Source organism: Brachyhypopomus gauderio, chromosome 5, assembly GCF_052324685.1.
Source record: "Brachyhypopomus gauderio isolate BG-103 chromosome 5, BGAUD_0.2, whole genome shotgun sequence".
Lineage (NCBI taxonomy): Eukaryota > Metazoa > Chordata > Actinopteri > Gymnotiformes > Hypopomidae > Brachyhypopomus > Brachyhypopomus gauderio.
Window position 1 is genome coordinate 32,360,789 of NC_135215.1, and position 18,227 is coordinate 32,379,015.

Here is an 18,227-nt window from a genome sequence, read left to right on the forward strand (position 1 = left end):
CAAAAAATAATAAATTAAGGGCGAATATACATTTCGACGATTGTTGAGGGAAACCGTTTCAGATAGCTCAATTTTTAGGAATAACCAAATGTCTAGAAACACCGCCTCACGGAGAACGCAGTCATGTTGCTCTCTAGTGGTAATAATAGTCATTGCACTCTTATTTGGCACTGTAAAAAGTGACCATTGACAGAGCATTACTCAGAAAATTTCCATCAGCTATGTGAAACAATTATAAAACAAATGCCAGCCAAAGTGAAAAGGTAGCATGCCTGCTCGTAAAAATGTACCCTAGCCTTGGTAAAAAGACCCCTAGCACCATTAAGACCTGGGCAATGGGCCAAATGTTCCAACACTCTAAATAAGGAGAACTTTGTATTGCTAGTGGGAAATGTTTTATACGATTCACTTATAGAGTAAATACATGGTGGTGTTAGAGAAGGTTTGTTTCTTAGATATTTTTTTAATTTGTGGACTGTATTTAACATTATGGAGTACTAACCTCACCAAACAATTGATTTTATACTGATCTGTTTTTCATCACTTTTATTTGCTTTGTTTTATTTTATTTTATTTGTTTTTAATTTTTTCTTTTTAGATCCGGCAAGTCTCATGAATGAAAAACAGGGCCCACAAGCCTGATGTGTTGTCTCTCTTTGACTGATGCAGTCTCTCTCTCTGACCGACGCGGTCTCTCTCTGACCGACGCGGTCTCTCTCTGACCGACGCGGTCTCTCTCTGACTGATGCAGTCTCTCTCTTTGACTGACATGGTCTCTTTCTGACTGACGCGGTCTCTCTCTGACCGACGCGGTCTCTCTCTGACCGACGCGGTCTCTCTCTGACTGAAGCAGTCTCTCTGTTTGACTGGCGTTGTCTCTCTGACTGATGCGGACTCTCTCTGACTGACACGGTCTCTCTCTGAATGACGTGGTCTCTCTCTGACTGATGTAGTCTCTCTCTGACTGGCATGGTCTCTCTCTGACTGATGTAGTCTCTCTCTGACTGGCATGGTTTCTCTCTGACTGATGTGCTCTCTCTTTGACTGACACAGTCTCTCTCTGACTGACATGGTCTTTCTGGCTGATGTGCTCTATCTTGACTCATATGGTCTCTCTCTGACTGATGCGGTGTCTCTCAGACTGACATGGTCTCTCTCTGACATGGTCTCTTTCTGGCTGATGTGGCTCTTTCTGGCTGATGCAGTCTCTCTCTGACTGACGCGGTGTCTCTCGGACCGACGTAGTCTCTGACTGTCGTGATCTCTGACCAGAGCCGGAGTGGCTAATCGGGAGATTCGGGAGGATTCCCGATGGGCCGGCTCATGTCAATCTCTAGTTTGGGCCGATTGGGAAGGCAATATAATTTTGGGCCGGATTTGGGCATGAAACTCCCGGGCTGAAAATATGGCCCACTCCGGCCCTGTCTCTGACTGACATGGTCTCTTTCTGGTTGACGTAGTCTCTCTCTGGCAGATGTGGTCTCTCTCTGACTGATGTAGTCTCTCTCTGGAAGACGTGGTCTATCTCTGACTGATGCAGTCTCTCTCTGACTGCCACTTTGTGTTCTCACAAAGGACTGGACAGCGTGCAACTCCATAAACATCCAGGCTTGTATGAGTGCATTAGTATGCAGATTACACCTGACCCCCTCACACAGGAGGACATTAATGTGTGTGTGTTTAGTGAGGTGTTAGATTGGAGCGAGATTACAGGGACATGTCTGCATTGAAATGTAAACAGATGGATCAGGCCATGAGTGTGCGAGCTACGTCTTGGGAGTCAAGAGTTACTCTCCAGTGCCAGTGTGTGTATGTCTCGCTGCTGATTTAATGCACTGGCCGGCACAACATACACAGTGGTGTTTGTGTGAGCCTGAATTAATCACCATTTGCCTGCTCACTTCTCATACTAACTGCTCCAAACCCAGTGATCTAGCAGCTTTGTATGCAATCACATTCATAGAGGAGAGAAGAAGGAAAGGAGGAGGAGAGGAAGAGAGGAGAAGAGAGGAGGAGAGCAGAAGAGAGGAGAGGAACAGCGGAAAAGAGAGGGGAGGAGGGGAGAAGAGAGGCGAGGAGGAGATCAGAAGAGAGGAGAGGAAGAGAGGAAAAGAGAGGGGAGGAGAAGAGAGGTGAGGAGAGTAGAAGAGAGGAGAGGAAGAGAGGAGAAGAGAGTGCTAGAGACATAAAAGAGCATCCAAGAGTCATCCTGAATAATCCTGGAACATATGCACCTGGCGTAGCAGCTTTGACTGCAGCTCTGGGTGCCTGTAAGTAGGTTTGTGGTGCATGGAGTCAAATACAATCACTGCACAGAAAAATACAGTGAAACTCTGCTGGCATATTTCTACCATCTTACATATCACAGTTGCCGATTCTGGGGAAGCTAGAATAGAGCAGAATACAGTTTGAATTCAGTTGGTCCATAGAGCTCCAGCCTGGTAAAGAGGCGTGGCTTTGGCCTCCGGCCTGGTAAAGAGGAGTGGCTTTGGCCTCCAGCCTGGTAAAGAGGCGTGGCTTTGGCCTCCGGCCTGGTAAAGAGGCGTGGCTTTGGTCTCCGGCCTGGTAAAGAGGAGTGGGTTTGGTCTCCAGTCTGGTAAAGAGGCGTGGCTTTGGCCTCCAGTCTGGTAAAGAGGTGTGGCTTTGGCTGGCGTAGCTGGTTGTGATGTAGCTCCTCCAGACGGTATTCAGCTGGTTAGTCCTTGAACTGTTGCACAAGAAGAAGGGTCTGGTAGTTCATTTATATCAGGCCACTTGAGCCTGATGTGCACTGGGTGAATGTGGGCAGCACATCACGGAGAGGAGTGTTGTTAAGGGATGATGGACAGTTGAGAGAGCACAACACCCATGTCTCTCTGACAAGAGTTCACACAAGGGCCCAGGACCCCATCTCAGTGTGAATTCACATCATGTTTTTACATTCTGTGTAACGGAAGGGATGATGTTGCATGTGGAGAGTACTAGACTTCATTAAGGCAAAGCCTGTTTGCTGCATCTTGTGCGAAACAAAAGTTCAGTTGTTCTTAATAATCTTATAAAGATCATGGCTTCCATATGTGAGGAGCAGATGCTGGTCTTACTGACTAACGCTGATTACTTCCATTAGGCATGGAATTTCAGATGTGCTTACCATGGTTTACCTCTGCAAAGAATGATTAAGTGTCTTAAGCAAGAAAGTACCCTAAGCTGAATTAGGAAAAGCAATTGTAAGTGAACAGCAAAGCATCATGGGACACATATGACCAACAGGCTTAAAAAAAGTTACGTTACTGGTAAAGTGTCTTTTTACAAACACTTCTAAAAGTGTTCCTTGTACTAATGACTTGAGATATGATATAGAGCAACTGTCCAGCCTGATATTTGATTATGACATTTTACCCACACTGCCCACTGCCATGCTGATATTTTGAACTGGCTTCTGCCTCCTGGCCTCCTAAAATAATCAGACTGAGGAAATAAAATGAAGCTACGTCAGTGCATGCACAGCCCAACTCTTCTAACCCAGTCTGTGCTTTAAAAAACGACCTTTTTCTTCAATTGTAGATTTGACACTAAACGTGAATTATTTTCACCATATTAACCTATGTGAACCAAATTAGCAGTGAGAATCTTCTCGTGAAACCTGACATTTGTTCTAAAGAAAAGATGTGCAGACGTGTGTTTTCAGTGATAAACATTTATAGCATCTAATCATATCTACATCAAATTAAACTCCTTGACTCATTTTAAAATAAAAATGTGACATTTGTGTTATGTCCTATGCAATTACCCTACTTCTGTGAGAGTTTCACCCACAGGGTTTTATGATAGAACTGAGGGTCAGCAGAATCTGGGGTCAGCATACAGGTGGGTCAATATTGACCAAGGCAAAATGAGGACATACCTCCCCGTGTCATCCCCAGCCCACACCGATGGGGTGGGGGTGGGGGACAAAGATGAGTGTGTTGCCTACAGCCCACATGGAGGGAGGGTGGAGGTTCAAAGAGTGGTGCGTTTGTTTGGAATGCTCACACTGTCTTCCTGTTGGAGGCTGAATGAAAACAGTGGAATTGCAGACAACCAGATGTGCATGGTCTGTCTCACACACATACACACACGTACACACACGTACACGCCCTACGCTGAGACACTGTACATGCACACCCCCATTATTTACTCAGCTGATTCTTTTAAATCAGTGTTCCCAGCTATCGCCCTTTTAAATGGAACATAGAAGAACCCCATGTCGAATGTTCTGCATTTAATACGAAGAAGCAGACAGGGTTTCTGCTGAAGGGGAAAAGGGACATTTTGTTGTGCTGGGTGTCTCTGTGTATTCCCTTTCGTTAGCATTAAAATCATTCGTTCTCTAGTTTTGGCTAGAGTATTAACAAACAAGGGTGGCAACCCTGTGCAGCTTGTGAAAGAGAACAGGAGGGTGGGTGAAAATAGGACTAACACACAGAAATCTATGATCAATCTGGACAGAGTGGAGAGAGAGAAAAGAGAAGAAAATAGGAACAATGCGTCTTCTGAGGAAAAAGTAGTTTTTGAATGTTATGGACAGGACAGAGTTAAGGACGGGACCAATGATTCCCACTTAAAAATGCATCCACAATCCCTAGAAATGTTTTTCAGGTCGGCTGTCTGCAGTGTTTGCTCTGCTTTGGGAAGAACAAAAGGAAACTGCAGTTAAAGGTGGTTGAAGGTTGGCCTTTTGTGTCCAGAGTAAAATGCAATTTAGTGTGTACAATGGACAGTGAGGCAACAGGCACGCAGGGCTTGGAAAAGCCAGTGAAGCTGCCTTTTACAGCACCACAATGGGTCCCCATGTCAACGGTGTCTGGGTGACACGCGGAGGTCAACCCAGCCCATGGCCATGGTCAACCAGCCTGTCAATGTGGACCAAAACCAGGCAACCATCATCCCACAGGTCAAATTCATCAACGTGGTCAGTGCAGAGCTGACGACGACTAAATACCGGAGAGAGGCCGGCGTGTTTATTTGCATGTGCCTGATAGACCAGCTAATTCATTTAACAGACTCTTATTCAGAACTACCTATGATCCATACCGGCAGCAGGGTGTTCAATAACACACAGGAGCCCTGCAAGAACCCACAACCTAAAGATGACGTACACCTATAGCAAAACATGTATTCTTAATAAAAACGCATTTCTGAGATCAGTAGGGGGGGGTTAGGGTTAAGGAATAATACATCCCCCCCTTTCCCCCGCTTTATTTTGACTTTACTGCTGTTCCTAATGACTTTAAATGATGCCCAATTAAGGCCGGCCTAAACTCCAGCATCCAGCACACAGCCCCCGAGTGCTGTGCCTGTGCGCGGCCACAGAGGCATGCGTTCAATTAGCTGGTTATAAAAGACTGTAACAGAACACTTCTCTAAGGAATGTTAATGATTAGAGGGATCCTGGGCTGGGAAACACTGTTAACTGTTTCTGAGTGTTGAGTGTGAACACACCTATATTATTCCTTCTGACGCCGAACAGCTCTGATAGATATTCATATGTGTGGGAACTGGAAACATGTTTGAGATGTTCAATTTTAAGAATTCTAAGCCATTTATTATAAAATTAGAAGTAAAAAGTACAGTTATCTTGCCATCAAAGTACATTCTCATTTTAAAATACAGGTAGGTAGAAATATAAACGAAACATCACCATTGGTATGTTTCTATAGTGTAGCTCCCTACAGAAAGTGGTTTTTGGCACAGTCACTAATGTCTAAATCTCATTTTGACTGTTAAATTATTAACAAACTACTCTGAGTGCATGTGTTTTGCCTAAAGACCCCTGTTGCCTAAGTGTATGTGTGCAAACTGCCACAGTCTTTGTGTAGTTATGGCATGCCAATATAAACGGGCTTCCTGTCCTTAACAGCCTGGGGATGTGTGTCTGCCCTCCTATTGTTCTTCCGTGAGCTTGTCTCTTTTACAGCTAGGTGAGAAGGTGTCAAATAGAGAGAAATACAATGTCCTGTCTTATAGACCAGCAGAAGGTTTCATTGCTCCTGGGTAACTGTAGTCTTATGTAAACTAGATTTCAAATTTGAAGAGGGTCCACTGTAGACTTTCCCTTGTGTAGAACTGTAGCTCACAATCACTTGATCTTAAGTGACGTCTAAATCTCTTCCATCTTATGGATTCGTCTGGGGGGCTTTTTAGCACTTTTTGCAGACATAACAGCATCGAGTTGTGCTAAATTACACTTAGCATACATGTACATGTAAAGTATATTGCACCTTATCTTTGAGTACTATCAAGTGTATTATTCCTATTGAATTGCAACAACTGAGGGAGATATTTACATGTCTGGGAACTGGAAGGTCTAAAATGGAATTCTGAGGCATCTATTACAAAATAAGAGTCCAGCTAGTGTTTACCTAGATATCACCAGTTATAACTAGTCACTTAAAAATCAGGTAGGTAGAGAAAAACAAATTGGCATTTTTGGCATGTTTCTAGCTATAGTTTTATGTAGCTAGTTCCCTATAGCTACAAAATGTGATTTGTCAAGCTGCCCTCGTTGGGTCTATTGGATCCAAGTACAGCTTGTGTTCTGCTGAGTTTAGCTAAGGCAATGCCCGTTTGACAAACATGCAAATGTGGATCAGTTTACATGTGTACAGAACATCAAAATTAAAAAAAAAGAATGTTTTATCTTTTAGCAGGTTGTGGGAGATCTGCTAATGCATAAAAAGCACTGGCACTGAACCAAGCGGTAGATATTTTAGAGAGAATGAAATCCTCTCCACACGCCTCCCGTGTAGCTGGGCCACAGTAGGTGCATTACGCGGGGTTATCTGAGGGTTACAGGACCAGCTCAGTGAGGGAGGACTGTCGGCACCAGCTTCTAAGTCAATATCGGAGTAACAGACACTCCATCAGCTGACCTCTTCCTACTCTCTTCTGGCATAGAAGACTGTTATTACAGTAGGATGATAGTCTTTTATTGCCCTTTAGGACTCCTTTGTTGTGCTTGTGTCTTGATAATGGCCACTGACAGGTCATTAAAGTCTTTAAAGGACCTTACTTTTATAAGATGCTTAGCACACAACTAGGTACTGTTTTAAACAATAGCTGTGACCTGCAATAAACAGCAGTATAATGCAGGGGTATAACCTTGTCAGCATCTGCAGCATATTCTAATTGGGTGAGAGTCCTTACACAGTGGGTTATGACCTTTTCAAAGAAAAGTTTGGATTTGTGAAACTATACATTTACTTTGCAACTCTGAAACACGACCAGATCTAATGTCCAGTTTTGACACCTGAGACACTGGGGGAGCTAACGGCATGAGTTAAGAAAACACAGCTGTTCACGTGACAGTCGGCCCACAAATGTAGCCGAATTTAGGACACTGTCAAATATAGTTCACTCTCTTGGGACAGGAGAAGCTAACAGGTCCTTGGAGAATGAGTTAAACTGGGTGGCTGAAGAATGTGACTTTAGAACTCCAGTGCCCATCCAGTGCTAGAGCATTTCAACTATGGGCTCTGGAGTGAGCTTGGACACGTTGGGTCAAAACGTCTGTTTTACAGTTAAAGCCAGGTGTGAGCTGCTGTTTGGGTCGTTCTGAACGTGAGTTCAAAATGAGCAGGAGCTCGGGGTGGGCTGTTAGAAGAGGGGGCAGATTTATGACTCTGTGGAGCTAAGGAACAACCAAAGGTCAGGGATGCATGTTCTTTTATATTTCACAAGTATCTCAGGTCAGTCCTGTACTGAGAAACAAGAGCCAGTTGTCTAACAATAGAGCCCTGCACTGTTAATGGCCAATGTAAATCACCTTGACAGATTTGGGAATTTTGTTTTATTGAGAAGCAAAGTTAAAAATTTAAATTAACTCACCGTTTTGTGTATTGTGGTCAAGCTTCGGCAGGCAGTGTGGAATCTCTCAAGTATACTCAAGGGAATGGCTTTTGTTTGTTTAAAGGGAAAAAAAAAAGATACTGGCACAAGACGTTGTAAAAGTGACATAATTGGCACATGTACTATGTACAGGCCAAGACAGAAGTTGACTTAAGATTTAGCTCAAATGGGGAAAGCTGACATCGATAGACACTACATGACAGCATTTTGTTGTGGACATAGACTATAGATTCATTACATAAAACGTTGTGGACTCTCCCAGGAGACGCATCCTGATGCAGTACAAAGACGTAGTCCACTGGACCAATTACAGTGGCAGTCGACAGTTCTGTTCGGTAGTGGCCGGGGATTTCTTAGAACCCTTGTCAAGATCAGTGGACTCTGCAAAACACATTCTGTCAGTACACTGACTACCCTAAATAGAGATGCGTAGGGGCTTGACCACCACCCCTCAAGGTACACGAATATCCTCCCAGCAGGATGTGGAGTTGTTTATCTCTCAAAGACTTGCTAATGCAAGGGAGCGTGAATTCCTCTTTTCTCCCATTCAGAGCACAAAAGCATGTAGTTCAGACTCAGTCCTGCTGGGTTTGAATCTCTGTGCCCTTGACTGCAACAATGGCTTTGTGCTCTGAGACTCGCAATGGTCACAGTGCATATTACCAACCCTCTAATTGAAGAACGGGATAGAAACCCTCCTTTCAGTTAAACACCTCAAAACCAAAGCTTACAGTTTTAAATATTTTATCTGACGAGCAGCTAAATGGGGAGGGGAGGGGGCGGGGGAAGAGGAAAAAAAAATAAAGAAAACAAGGTCAGCCGATGTTTAAGTCAAGGTGACTGAGGCTACGTCGTTTCAATTAAAAAGACTGTGGAATGGGACACCTTTTGCTGTCTTTAGGGGGGGCTTCTGTTTCATGAGTGTAAACATCTTGGTTTGCAGTGAAATGGCTGGGGTTGCCATAAAGACCACCCTGTGAAGGAGAAATCGTTTTCCTCCATCTTCCATCGTTTAGGAAACAAGCACCCTGCCTGGACCCTCGAAACTGAAGCCAAACTTTTAAGCTTTGTTTATTGAAACAACAGGAAGGCCTTCACCTTTTGCACATTCCTCTGGAAATTATAGGGAAGATGAGGTGAACTGTCTTTTTACTTAGATCCTTTGGGATTCTTTGAGGTTAGTAAATGGGCCACTTCATGAATGGTTTTTTTTCAACGTTCTCATTTTGAGAGGTTACTTCATAATTTTGGCACTGTACAAAAATGCTATTTTTGAAACAAATGTATTTAACACAAGTTTCGTGTTTATTCCACCCTGTTTTTTTTTTTCACTTTTTTGCATTGCTGATTGCTAATACAATCTGAAAATAAAAAATTCTTAAAAAATACTACTAATCAAGAAGCTTCCAAGTAGAAGTGGTTGGTTTAGATAGAAGCCATCCCTTTGATTCATATGGTAAACAGTGCCCCAGGTTTCATGTAGAGCCTTTCTTTCTTTCTTTTTGCACAGTGTCATGGACCTGCTGACGTCATTGTTGACTGAGAGGCGAAAGACTGACTTTAGCCTGGACCTATCCAGCTTTGGGAGGGAAGGAAGCTGTATGAAACTGCCTTGGGCCAGTCTTAGTATATTTAATTTAATGCATGAGGCAACAAAACGTCTAAATTCAGAGGGTCGATCTCAGTGAGATTTCACTGAGATTTTTAAGTGTGTTACTACATACACACCAAGATGGTTAAGACAAAAATAGGGAGCATCGGACTTTGCAACTTCTTGCAAAAGTGGTCTACATTGAAAAAGCAGAGAAATAAAACTACTACCCACTCACAAAACTACCGGACATTCCCAGCATGCATTACTGTGCCTATTTGTAGGTATCTGAGACATCATGGTCTGCATCACCAGTGGAAAAGTACTTTAATATCCTGTACAGCAATACTAACAGGTGTTTGCATGATTGCACAACATAGCACAGAGATTATCCAAGCATGTTGAGACACTTGATGCTTAACAGCCATGCAGTGGCAGGAGTCATGCAGACAGGGAGTGGTGAGCAATGCCTTCTCACATTGGTGGTGGTGCATCAGAGAGGAGATGTAATATACCAGGAATTGTGGCAAATGAAGCGGTTAAGAGCTCCAGCTCTGAATCTGGGCAAACTCCTCTCCTGTCTCCATACAGACAACCAAGCAGGACCACTTTGTTGCTCTAAAATCCCAGCTTTATCTCCACATTTATTTTTGCACAGTCCTGCCGGCTAAGTAGAACTTGAGAGACAATGAATAATGAGGAACTACTCTACATACAGGCTACTTGGTATGAAAAAGGCTAGCTAGCTCAGGAGCCAAAGCACCCAGTGTTTGAAGTGCTGTATATCAGGAGGAGGAGGGGGGGGGGGTGTGGTTGAAGCTGAATGGCTCAGGCTGGGTTCTGAGGGCGTGGCTCCCAGCCAGAGCTCCACAGGAGTGGAGTAAGTACAGCAGCCATCTGGCCACGCCGCTCTTCTCCTCCGCTCCTGCTCTCTCTCTCTCTCTCTCTCTCACACTCTCTCTCTCTCTCACACACACCCAGCGGCATGGTTGATATGGACATTCATCAGACTGACGTTTCTGGAGGTAAATGCAATAAGAGGCCTGCTGGTGCTCGGCTCTGGTGGACTGAGATATGAAAGGAGAGGGGAATGTCACCCTGGAGGATGCGTGACCCCGGGACCAGTTTACAATAGGAAAAAGAAGATTTTGAAAAAGCCATCATCTTTCAGACATTTTTACTGAGAGGTAAGGGCAGATCAAGAAAGGTAATTAGGAAAACATGAGTAACTTTGATCTAGCAAAGGAAAAGGAGATAAAACAAAAAAGGAAAATAAGGAAAGTGAATTAATGAATACATTCTGAAACTGGTTAAATTATATACAGATGTTTTTGTCATTATGTGCCCCATGCCAAAAAAGAAATTGCTTGAATATTAGCATGATGAGTTTTACTTTCTAAAGTTACATTCTTTTTTAAATTGCCCATTTTAAAGACTGCTCTGTAGTTAAGTTTAAATGTGGCATAGAGGCGTCTGTCTACGGGGCTGACCTAACTGTAGAAAACACGGTGTGAGAGAGGGAAGGAGGCGTGTGACTGACCATTGAGAAACTGAGGGTAAATACCAGAGTGCTAGTCAGCTGCCATACGATAGTCTGTCTGGGTACAGGTGGTCATTTTCTTGCTACAATGACAAGGCGTTTAACCATTTGGCCATGGAATACTCCTTGACCTTTGACTTTTATCGTGGGATGATCAAAATGTTTTATAATGGGCTAATAGTGCTGTCCTGCAGACTATATATTTATTTTTCTCACATACACACACACACACACATATATATGCACACACACTTTATTGGCATTCATCAGATGAGAAATCTAACACTCAACAACAACACGTTTAAAATAAAAAAGTGGGTTATATATAATTTTGGGTTATATATAAGCAATATTAGTGGATAGTGAATAATGAAATTGGCACGTGTGCATTCAGACAGCAGTTGTACTGGTAGAAAATGAGTAATTAAAAAATGGTATATTATGTTTTCTCCTCCAGATGGTTCCTGTGTCATGTTGCCGGGTGGGTTTTTACATTTTCATTGAATACTGTAATGGAGAAAAACCATTTTGTTAGCGGCGCACAGACACGTAGTGCGCCAGGGACCCTGTTCTTGTCATTAGGGCCCTAGTCAGGTTTGAAGGCTCACACTGCTGTAGACTCTTCCAAATACAACAAGCCCTGGCACAGGAAAGCCACTGGGACACATTGGCACGCATTTGAAAAGAATCTCTGATGTTTATGAAAAACTGTCTGGAAAACAGTTCTGAAGCGCCTGACCTCATCACCTTAGGTTGTATCACAACTAACAACCTCCCCCGCCCACCCCCCACCAAGTCCTCAAGCAATTCCTCAAAGAACGGGTCCATACTAAGCATGTAATTGAGACATATTTAGTCTAGTCATTTCCATTCCTGTGGAGAAGATCCACTCCTGGTGACATTCTGTAGAAGCCCTCCTACCCACCTACCCTCAGCTTCCCAGAGCCCCCCCAGTGTACCGCCTGTAGCTCAGAGGAATTCAGGCTCTCTGGGGGTGGCTCTAAAAAGATATGCATCTTAGCCTACCAAAGCCATGTTAACAAGGGTTTCTACAAAAGAGGGGGATGTTAAACGCTTACTGCTGGAGGTGTTCTACAGCTGGAGTGGGACACACATGCTTACACACACTAAATAACAGGCTTTCAGATTCCTTCCAGTCATTCATGAGACACATGGCCATTTTAGGATACAGGTGCTCTCTCATATGTTCTAGTGGAACACCACAGGTGTGCATATGACCTATTATGACGCAGATCGAGTAAAGCGTTGGGAAAGGAGCAAGTTTTAGGTGTTTAAGGAGCAGGATCAACTCAAAGAGTGTTACCATATTTCACAATACCGTGAATCTAGTAATCCTTAAAAAAATCAAAAAACACTGAGGCAAGCTGGTAATTTCATTCAAATATATTGTTAAGTTCTTGTTTTTTTTTCAGTCTTATGCTGCCTGTGTGTTACATTTCAGAAGGATTGGGAATGTGTGCTTATTCTTGTCTTTTGTGCAGGTAAAATGCATATAGCAGGAATGTGTAGTTTATTGTACATAAATAGCAGTTTGAGGGCACTAAATACCTCAAAGGAGGTAATGGAACTCGTCTTACTAGTTAAGAAATCAAAGAAGAGATAAACATCTCAAAATGTTACATGAACCTCAATTAGAGACCCCAAATCTGATCCCTCAACCAGTTCTACTGGCTACAATCAAGTGCTTTCATTTATGTTCCCCCCCCCCCCCCCCCCTTTTTGCTTGTGTGTGATGATTTCTAACACCATGAGCAGGACATGGCTGTTTGTGGAGTGAGATATGACTCTGGCTTGGCTACCTCTGCCCTGAGGACTCCGATTATGAACAGCCAGAAACTCTTGGGCACAGAGTGCAGTTACTCATTCCAAAGAATTTGGTTGGGGGGGGGGGGGGGGGGTGATTCTGGATGAAAGGCTACCTGCTGATGTATGTTTCATACAGCTGCATTGGCCTCTGGTGTGCGAGTGTGGACAGAAGTAAACCACAAACACTCTGAACAATCAAGAATACACATCATGTTACCTCAAACAATCATGCCTGTAAACTTCAAAGGGTACAATCAAGTGTGCCTGGTTTTGTCAGCTGTCCACTCCAGCACAGTAGGGGGTAAAGACGGGAGCAGGGGTGGCAAGACAGAGGCGAGAATCAACTCATACAGTCTGTATGAAAAGTCTGTATAGCTGAAGGATGACCACAATGGTAATCAGGGGTTTTTTTAATCAAGGGATAAAAAGTTAGATATGTTTAATAAAGAAGTCATCATGTGTGTTTCAGTAACTTGAAGCACACATCAGAATAGTTTTGGGTAGACCTCAATGACACACAGTCACAATAACAGCACAAAAAAAAAACAAAACACTTTCCCAAATGAGATGTATTTTACAGACCTCCCTGCTACGTCAAGAGAGGACTATGCGTTCTGATCGTAAATGTGAGCGTTTTAAGGGGGGGGGGGACGCATTCCAGTGTCTCCAACTGTAGCTATGGTCATAGGATGTGGTACCATGACTAACAGATCACTCTTTATGCGTAGGACGTCTGACTGATGAACCTGGAGAATCCTGCGGGTTTCCACAGGAGTGGAAGGCAGTTGGACATGGAGCAGAAGGTTGGCAAACTTACTCTGGGCTTCCAGAGAAGCTCTACCTCAGATGACGACTCGGGCTGTGCGCTGGAGGAGTACACCTGGGTTCCACCGGGACTGCGACCTGAACAGGTGAGCTTGTTGTTCCGATGAAAATGCAAAGGCTGGTGAAAAGTTACAGATCAGCAACGTTACCAAAAAAGGAAACCGTATCCTCAAGGTACAGTTGCCAGTGCAGATGTCCATGTGTTAAAATAAAATGCTGCATCAGGAATGCGGTGTGAACATTGTTCATGGAGACAAATTAGAGAACATATATCCTGACAATTATTATTTTTTACTCCATATTTTAATGCAATATGTAGACTAAAAAGTGCCGTTAGCACCTTTGAAGCAATCTTAATTTAAAATACCAATAAGTAGGTCAGTCATTCCATCAGGACAGCAAGCTCGGTCTAATTCATTATAATTAGATCAGCCAACTCATTTGCTAGAGAAGCTAGGTGCAGAGTAGACACCACCCCACAGGCACTTGGAAACAGGATATGTTCTCTTTTTTTTATTTACAAACTGTTTCATGGAAAGTCTGCAAGTCATTATTGAAAGCTGGCAGACGAAGACCTGAAAGGATCGGTACCAGCCGCCAGCTGAAGGAACAGCGTGAGGAACCCTGGAGGCGATGGCTGTGTTTCTGCTGGCCACTCTGTACACATATGGGCCTCTCGTGGCTTAAAGGCACTGTGATGTGGCGTTGGTTCAAGTCAACAGGGAAGGCCCTGACACTTATCTCAGGGGCTTTCGAATCTCCCAGCTGGTCTGAGGAGCACATGTGACTGTAATCAGGGGTGTGGGGCGAGAAAAAGGTGCAAAGCCATATGAGCTGGAGTCAGTGCTCTTGTGTTAAATGTAGAGGGGCAACTGTAATGTCTTTACAACTGCCGTTCTGTAAATGACCCTGAACATAATAGGTGATCAATGCAGGGAAGTACACAGACACTCAAAAAACAGTATTAGCCAGAAGCCTCGGGGAGAGGAGTGGGTGGTAATATTAGCATAAAATTATCATGATTTATGATCCTTCTCATTGTCAGGTTTAAATGGTAGGCCAGTAGACAGGCCAAATAACAGCAGGATGTTGCTGTTTAAGCAGGAGGACACTAGCCCATTCTTTCCTTTTATCTAGTAAATGTTACGACCAGTGCTCATAAACTGGTCCCCCCCTTACAAAGGTCACGTGTTAGCAGGGCACTCCCAGTACGGAAAGCATCTCTGCCCAGAACAGAATGACAAAACAGCGTGTACTCATGATGGCAGGTCGGTAGTGGTAATAAAGTTATCATGGAAAAATGCTGGACCCATACGGTCATGGCCAGATGATAAAATGGCATAGTAGAGGTGTAACTCATTCTGGGTCATTTGGGTACCTTTAACATTTTGAAAGGTACATATCTACCATGAAATATCCTCAACATTTTCATTATGGAAGCAGTTGGTTCAACACTTCAAAAATGGTCTATATTATCTTCCAAATGTCCTGTGTGTTTTCAGGTCCATTTCACTCTCAAGTCTCATCCGTCTGGCCGTGTTTTACAGGTCCAGTTGTACTTCTCTTGCCTGGCAGAGGATAAGGTTCCCTACGTTAACAGCCCAGGAGAGAAACATCGCATCAAACAACTCTTATACCAACTGCCTCCCCATGATAATGAGGTAAGATCCGTAATGGACAAAGTAGTCATATTGTTTACACAAGCATGGGAAATTAATTGATGGGGAAATGAGTAAACAGAAAGTAAACATGATGACGAAACACAGGCTGCCTTGACAGGAGCAGGTTAATCACAGTACAGGTACAGATTGTGACTTCGTAGCAGCACCCCTAAAGCCATAAGAATAGATCTGGGTATAATGACCATGGGAATTATATTAGACCTTTAGCTCCCTGACATCTAACCTAAGTTAATATTCTTGGTGCCCTCCCCAGAATCAAGTCAGGAAACCCCTAGCTCTATGCGTGGCATGGTTCTTGTATAAAGCATTAAGCCACAGGGCCCAACACCTCCAAATTGACCCGAGGAAGAAACTAAAAAAGAAAGCTTTGTCGTTTTAACTATAGTTGCATTGAAATGGGCTTATGCATGACATTTTGACCCTTGCTCAAATTGCTCCTGAGTGGTGAACTAACTTGGGTGCCTGTTAGCTTCATGGCTTCTCGTACCTGGCCTCACTCACTGCATTCCCCCAGCCATCACAGAGGTGATCTTTGTTTCCAGGTTCTTCTGTGGGTGGTGGTACAATGAGACATTTGAGCCGATGATTTTATGATGTTACTGGGGGACTCAGCACAACATGTGGCACAGAGATTCCTCACATTGCTGTGGTTTACTAGCAGGGGCCGGAGGGGCTAAGGACATTGCCGTAAGGCACTTTTGTGTGTGCCACTATTGTTTTCTGAGGCACCATGGCATTGCTTGCATGTCTCAGCTTGAGGTCTGAGTGTGTGTGTGTGTGTGTGTGTGTGTGTGTGTATGTGTGTGTTAGAGAGTCTTGATTTTATTCTAAACACAGAGCTTGTTTGTGTAAACGTTCCATTCCCGTTCATTACACAAAAAGCATAGCTACACAAATACACGCCAAAACTTCATATCCAGCAAAATAGGCAGAGGTTACTCGATGGTCTAAATGTACACCTGGATAATGGAAGATTCCTGTTCCATTCAGCCACATTTATCAATTTTTGTTTTAGGTGCGCTACTGCCAATCCCTCAGTGAAGATGAAAAGAAGGAGCTCCATGTGTTCAGTGTGCAGAGGAAAAAAGAAGCGTTGGGCCGGGGAGCCCCAACACTGCTGCCCAGGACTGCACTTCACGCCATCTGTGAACATGTACGACTCCAAACAACGTAATGTGTGGCTCGAGATAAAACGTGCCAGCATTCCTGGTAACCAGGCTAATGATGTTTCTTTTCAAACCCAGTGTGGGGAGGGTGTCGGCGGAGGAGAAATGGCAGTGTTTGCTTCAAGAGCAGGATCAGGACTGTGCTGGCACCCAGCGTGCTTCGCATGCTCAACGTGTAACGAGCTCCTGGTGGATCTGATCTACTTCTACCACGAGGGCAAGATTCACTGTGGGAGACATCATGCCGAATTGCTAAAGCCTCGCTGTTCGGCTTGTGATGAGGTAAGTGTAGACACGATGGGTTGAGGTCACTGTCTCGTTTTGTTGTTGTACACACTGATGACATATAGAGCTGTTAATGTTATTTTCATAAACAGAGGGGCCACTACACTCATTCATACACTAATTAATCTCTCCTTAGATCATTTTCGCTGACGAGTGCACAGAGGCGGAAGGTCGTCACTGGCACATGAAGCACTTTTCCTGCTTTGAATGCGAAACCGTGTTGGGTGGCCAGCGGTACATCATGAAAGACGGTCGTCCTTACTGCTGCGGCTGCTTCGAGTCCCTGTACGCAGAATACTGCGAGGCCTGTGGAGAGCACATCGGTAAACCAAAGTGTCTCGTGAGATGTCATGTTCAGCAGATACTCTGTTACAACAGGAAAGACTAATGGTGTTGGTTTTGTGCTAGGGGTCGACCACGCCCAGATGACGTACGACGGTCTTCACTGGCACGCCACAGACGAGTGCTTCAGCTGTGCCCAGTGCAAGAGCTCCCTGCTTGGGTGCCCATTCCTGCCCAGACAGGGCCGCATCTACTGCTCTAAAGCTTGCAGCCTGGGGGAGGACGTGCACGCCTCCGACTCCTCGGACTCCGCCTTTCAGTCCGGCAGGTCTCGAGAGTCCCGCCGCAGCGTGAGAATGGGCAAGAGCAGTCGCTCCGCGGACCAGTGCCGACAGTCCCTGCTGTTCTCTCCCGCCGCCAACTACAAGTTCCCCGGATTCCTGGGCAACACCGACGACACCCTGTCAAACAAGTTGACCCATTTGAGCTTCGCAGACGAGAACTTCTGGAGGAACAGGGAGGAGCAGGAGGCACCCGAGGACCACGATGATTGGGCTGAGCACGAAGACTACATGAGCCAGCTTCTTCTGAAGTTTGGAGAGAAGGGGATGTTCCAGCAGCCAGAGGATAGCAGACCGAACGACCTCTGGATGACTGACTGTGAGATGAAAAATAAGGCAGAATCAAAGATGTCAGGTAGTGGTGGCAATGGAAACCTGGCCAGTAAAAAATATAAGGCAGACATGTACTGGACACAGTCTCAGGACGGACTGGGAGACTCTGCTTACGGAAGTCATCCGGGGCCTGCAAGCAGTCGGAAGATCCAAGAGCTGGACCTTGAACATGGTACCAACTTTAAGTGTGAGGACAAGCAATGGTACGATGACTCACTGGAATGCATTACAGATGAACTGAAACAAGCGGAGCAAAGTGTTGGAGATTCAATGGATTCGCTGGCACTCTCGAATATTACAGGTGCGTATAAAAAAAAAACCAAAAACAAAGGTGGATATAGTATAGAATTAATGAGGTACTGTTATGTTCAAGGACTGGTGTTACCTCTTGGGCAAAGATGAACTTACCTTGACTTGTAATCAATGGGTCTGATTTAGTCTCATTTGCAACAATTTCTGCTGATCAAAAGGAACTTAACATTTGTTTTT

The 18,227-nt window shown here is 44.3% G+C and overlaps 1 protein-coding gene across 5 annotated transcripts in view; it reads left to right on the forward strand.

Moving 5' to 3' along the window:
* The window catches only part of prickle1a (prickle homolog 1a), a 67,746-nt gene that overhangs the window by 47,865 nt on the left and 1,654 nt on the right, over window positions 1-18,227 (forward strand). For 3 of the 5 annotated variants that reach the window (XM_077007172.1, XM_077007170.1, XM_077007174.1), the window contains 6 exons: window positions 13,553-13,735; window positions 15,197-15,310; window positions 16,347-16,484; window positions 16,576-16,779; window positions 16,919-17,105; window positions 17,191-18,039. In XM_077007172.1, the coding sequence (XP_076863287.1) occupies window positions 13,565-13,735; window positions 15,197-15,310; window positions 16,347-16,484; window positions 16,576-16,779; window positions 16,919-17,105; window positions 17,191-18,039 (1,663 nt within the window). In that variant the 5' untranslated portion in view covers window positions 13,553-13,564. Of the gene's footprint in view, window positions 1-10,330; window positions 10,645-13,552; window positions 13,736-15,196; window positions 15,311-16,346; window positions 16,485-16,575; window positions 16,780-16,918; window positions 17,106-17,190; window positions 18,040-18,227 lie in introns of those variants that run through there. The other 2 variants (XM_077007171.1, XM_077007173.1) reach the window with 2 other exon arrangements.